The sequence below is a fragment of the Argentina silus genome (assembly GCF_951799395.1).
Source record: "Argentina silus genome assembly, chromosome: 6".
NCBI lineage: Eukaryota > Metazoa > Chordata > Actinopteri > Argentiniformes > Argentinidae > Argentina > Argentina silus.
The window spans coordinates 3,458,784-3,463,783 of NC_139660.1; the positions used below are offsets into that span (position 1 = coordinate 3,458,784).

At 46.7% G+C, this 5,000-nt stretch overlaps 1 protein-coding gene across 1 annotated transcript in view; it reads left to right on the forward strand.

The window, feature by feature from the left end:
* The window catches only part of myo1f (myosin IF), a 19,980-nt gene that overhangs the window by 4,179 nt on the left and 10,801 nt on the right, over positions 1 to 5,000 (forward strand). The window contains exons 2-9 of the mRNA XM_083671944.1: positions 1 to 113; positions 749 to 838; positions 1,064 to 1,158; positions 1,493 to 1,580; positions 1,852 to 1,941; positions 3,513 to 3,644; positions 4,183 to 4,317; positions 4,809 to 4,941. The exon at positions 1 to 113 is cut by the window's left edge and continues 19 nt beyond it. Coding sequence (XP_083528070.1) covers positions 1 to 113; positions 749 to 838; positions 1,064 to 1,158; positions 1,493 to 1,580; positions 1,852 to 1,941; positions 3,513 to 3,644; positions 4,183 to 4,317; positions 4,809 to 4,941 — 876 coding nt within the window. The remainder of the gene's footprint in view (positions 114 to 748; positions 839 to 1,063; positions 1,159 to 1,492; positions 1,581 to 1,851; positions 1,942 to 3,512; positions 3,645 to 4,182; positions 4,318 to 4,808; positions 4,942 to 5,000) is intronic.

Below are 5,000 nucleotides of genomic sequence, written 5' to 3' on the forward strand. Positions count from 1 at the left end.
AGAGCCAGAATGTCAAGCAGAGCGGTGTGGATGACATGGTGCTGCTGTCCAAGATTAGCGAGGACGCCATCGTGGAGAACCTGAAGAAGAGATACATGGATGACTACATCTTTGTATCCTCTCTGATTGAACTTTCTGTACCTCTTTTTACAAACACACTGAGGCAAATTAAAAGTCCAAGTCTTCTTCTCTTCTCGTTCGGAGAGTGTGGAGAATGTTTCGAAGTAAAAAAATAGCTGGGGAAGTACACATCTTTCTCTCTCACACACTTTCTCTCTGACTGGCACGCATGCACGCGCGCATACACACACACACACACACACACACACACACACACACACACACACACACACACACACACACAGACACAAAATCAACCGTGTGAAGCATCTCACTTACACACACACAGACACACACACACACACACACAAACACACACACACACAGACACACACACACACACACACACAGACACACACACACAGACACACACACACACACAAACACACACAGGCGCAATAATAGAAGTTCACTGTTCCTCTTTTACATTTACTGTGTGACTCAACAGCACACTTCCCCCTTCTCAGAACACATTTCTACTCCACCGTTTCCATATTCAGTGTGAAATGCCTGGTTGACAACAACACACATTTCTGTATTCATGAAAATGAATACTGTACAATGACATTTAATATTGTAATTGTTGACCATTTCCTGGGTTCCTCTGTTCCTTGACTGTCCTGTCCAGACCTACATTGGCTCTGTGCTGATATCAGTGAACCCATTCAAGCAGATGCCCTACTTCACTGACAGGGAAATTGAACTCTACCAAGGGGCTGTAAGTGAGCTGTGTCAGTGTTTACTTTACTGTGGTCTGTAAATGCCCAATCATTTCCTAATTTACCTTAGTAGTTGTATAGTCAACTCACGCCCCTCTCTCTCTCTCTCTCTATCTATCTCTCTCTCTCTCCTTCTCTCTCTCCCCCCCTCTCTCTCCCTCTGTTTGTCTCTCACTCTTCCTCCTTCCGTCTCTCCCTCTCAATCTCTCTGTTTCTCTGTAAAGGCCCAGTATGAGAACCCTCCCCACATCTATGCTTTGACTGATAACATGTACAGGAACATGATGATCGATGGGGAGAACCAGTGTGTCATCATCAGGTAACATGGGACCAACCCTACACTGACCTCCCAAAGGGCCAGAAGTTTATCCTGACCATGTGACCTGGCCAGGAAAAACCTTGGGCCCGACTGATAACCTATACAGTGTATAAATAGGGCCCATGGTTTTTCCTGCTCAAATCACATGGTCCGGAAAATACTTCTGGTCAAACGTCATAAACAGTATCTCTGCTGACACGCAGTGTGTGTAAAATTAAGAGGATTCTTGATTTACATTTTAATTAATCTTTAACTTGTGTGTGTGTGTGCCTGCGTGTGCGTGTGCGTGTGCGTGTGCGTGTGCATGTACGTGTGTGTGTGTGCATTGCGACAGTGGGGAGAGTGGAGCTGGGAAGACTGTTGCTGCAAAGTACATCATGGGTTACATCTCCAAAGTATCGGGGGGGGGATCCAAAGTGCAGGTACTATACACTATATATACACACCAGCAATGTCACTGAATCCTGTCCAGTTTAGTACTGACTGGTCTGAATGACTGTGATATCCAGTGAAGGCAGGTGGAGGTGTAGAAACTGCAGGACAGGCTCATTGTAATGCATGGAACGGAAAGAGGAATGGTATCAAACACCAATGAGCCTGTCCTTCGATTTCTGCCTCCACCAGTCTCCCCTGGTCCTATCATGTATCATCTCATGTAAGTGATGTTTCTCTGTGTGCATCCTTGTCTCTCAGCATGTGAAGGACATTATCCTGCAGTCCAATCCTCTGCTGGAGGCCTTCGGGAACGCCAAGACCGTCCGCAACAACAACTCCAGTCGCTTCGTGAGTAACACCTGACAGCTTCCTGCCTGCCTTTCTCTTTTTGATCCTCCTTCTGCTTCTGTCCTCTTCCTCCTCCTCCTCCTCCTCCTCCTCCTCCTTCTCCTCCTCCTCCTCCTTCTCCTTCTCCTGTGTATATATACTCCTCAGTTTATCCTCCTCTCTCTTTCTCTTTTCTTCCTGTTCTCCTCTCTCTTTCTCTTTTCTTCCTGTTCTTCTCTCTCTTTCTCTTTTCTTCCTGTTCTCCTCTCCCTGCCTCCTCTTAATAGGACTTTAGAGCAACACTTTGTGTGTTGTATGAAAGTACATTGTACAAACAGTTCTCAGCTGAAACCACAACTCCCATTTGCTTGAACCAATAGTGTTGAACTGAGAAAATAAATACTTTACAACGTAGAATACTCTACAGCATGATTTGTACCTGGTCTTTAACAATATTTTTTTTTGAGAAAACAGTAATTATCAACCAGAGTTTGAGTAAACAACGCACTCTTGGCCGGTCTCCCCGCCTACCCTACCCCTCCCCTACCCTAACCCTAACCCAACCCTGCAGCTCATCCAAAATGCTGCCGCCCGTCTGGTGTTCAATCTCCCCAAATTCTCCCATGTCACTCCCCTCCTTCGCACCCTTCACTGGCTCCCGGTAGCAGCTCGCATCAGATTCAAGACCCTGGTGCGGCAACGGTACAGCAACACTGAACAGCAGAAGTAGACAGTCACCTTTCACCTCTTCCCCTTTCAATCTGCTGGGTCCGTCTCACACTAACCTCAGCTCAAACCCACATCCACATGCAGCAGTTGTACATGAGTGCACATCACCTCTGATGCTTCCTGCCTGTGAGACAGTTGTGCCTGTAACACATATCATGAGTCTATCAGTGGCTATGCATCACTGACTTACTGTTTACTAGGTTTTTTTAAGGTTGTTTTTTTAGAGTGAGGCAGTCCCACACTTACATTTCTCATCTTTATAGGACAGAGGCAGGAAAGTAAGGAGGAGAAGGTATGTCAGCAGGGCACGGGCCAGATTAGAACCCATGCCGACATGGACACATGTGTGCACTGTTGTCAAGGCATGGTGCTGGACCTCTGGACCACCCCAGGACACAACCCATCATAATGAGGAGCATCATAATGCAGGGAGTTTGAGAGGCACAACCACAGCTCCCCCGCGACTCTGTTAGCTGTACATAAGGCGACATAGACATCTCCAAACCACTAGCTTACAGTGACAATGACACATTATACTGGGTATAATAATAACATGTGCCATTTATCCAAAGCGACTTACATTGCAGTGAGTGCATACATTTCAGTATATATGGTCCCAACAGGAATCGAACCCACAACCTAAGCGCTGTTAGCGCCATGCGCTACCCACTGAGCCAAAGAGGACCTTGTGCTGATTAGCTGTGTGTGTGTGTGTGTGTGTGTGTGTGTGTGTGTGTGTGTGTGTGTGTGTGTGTGTGTGTGTGTGTGTGTGTGTGTGTGTGTGTGTGTGTGTGTGTGTGTGTGTGTGTGTGTGTGTGTGTGTGTGTGTGTGTGTGTGTGTGTGTGTCTCTTGTCTCTGACAGGGTAAGTATTTTGAGATCCAGTTCAGCCGTGGAGGAGAGCCAGACGGAGGTAAAATCTCCAACTTCCTCCTTGAGAAGTCAAGGGTGGTGAACCAGAACGAGAATGAGAGGAACTTCCACATCTACTACCAGGTCAGAACCCACCGCGGGGGGGGGGGGGGGGGGGGGGGAGGGAAGCCCCGTGACACAGCTACACACCACCACCACCACCACTCTCTCTCTCCTTCTCATCCCTCCATCTCTAATGACGTAGTAGTCCCTCCCCTCTTTCAGTCTCCGCCCCCGACACTCTTTTTCAGTTTTTCATTTGTCCCTGTAGGGGAATCTTTAAAGAACCTTTTTGGGTTCTCCTCTGTGGAAAGGGTTCAACATGGAACCCAAAAGGACAAACAAAGAACAAAGAACCCTTTTTTGTAACTATAACTTATTTTTTTAAGAGTATACTGGAGTAATCCCCCTCCCCAGAATATTGATACATTTGTTTTCACAATGACAATGACAGGCTCTTTGAGTATACACAATAATACACAATTGGGTTTAAATGACAATTGACGCTCCTATTGTTATACATTGTTAACCATCACCATACTCTCTCCACAAAGGATGTGATAGAAAAACAGGTCCTCAGTGTGCTAAGCTGTTGTGTTTTGTTGTGACCTGTCGTATTCAGCTGATAGAGGGAGCCAATGCCCAGCAGAAGGAAGGCCTGGGGCTCATGACTCCAGACTACTATTCCTATCTGAACCAGTCTGGAACCTACAAAGTGGACGGCACCAACGACAGCAAGGACTTTCAGGAGACGATGGTACTGCACCCACCTCTCTCTGCCTGTCAGGGTTTCAAACCTAGAGACAGTGGCACACTCCAGTGATATCCACAGTTCTACAGCTCTGAATGGGTTACAGATGGCGGCTAATATGCTTGAGTCGTTTTATTTCGTTCTGCAACGGTGACTAAGTTTGGTCATGTGCCAATTGATATTCACAATACTGACTCATACTTGTGAAATACCCTTATGTGTTACTATCAGGGGAAGCTGCTTGGGGGTAGAAATCTGAGGACAGGCTCATTGTAATGCATGGAATGGAATGTGGAATGGTATCGTGTGCTTGATCCCATTCTTCATTCCATTCCATGTATTACAATGAGCCCATTCTCCAATAGCCTCCACTGGTTATTCTCCTGTTCTTTTCCCTTGGCCTTAATCAGAGGTGTTGTTGTGTGCCATTAGGTAGTGGAGTAATGGTACTGTGGCCTATTATTCTGTGATTCAGTGTGGTTGTGTTTTGTCCATAGGAAGCCATGCAAGTGATTGGGATCCCAGAGGACTACCAGACTCAGGGGCTGCAGATCATTGCAGGGATCCTTCACCTGGGCAACATTAGCTTCATAGAGGCAGGGAACTATGGACAGGTGGAGAGCACTGACCGTGAGTGAGACACATGCGCATACACACACACATGCGCATACACACATACACACACACAC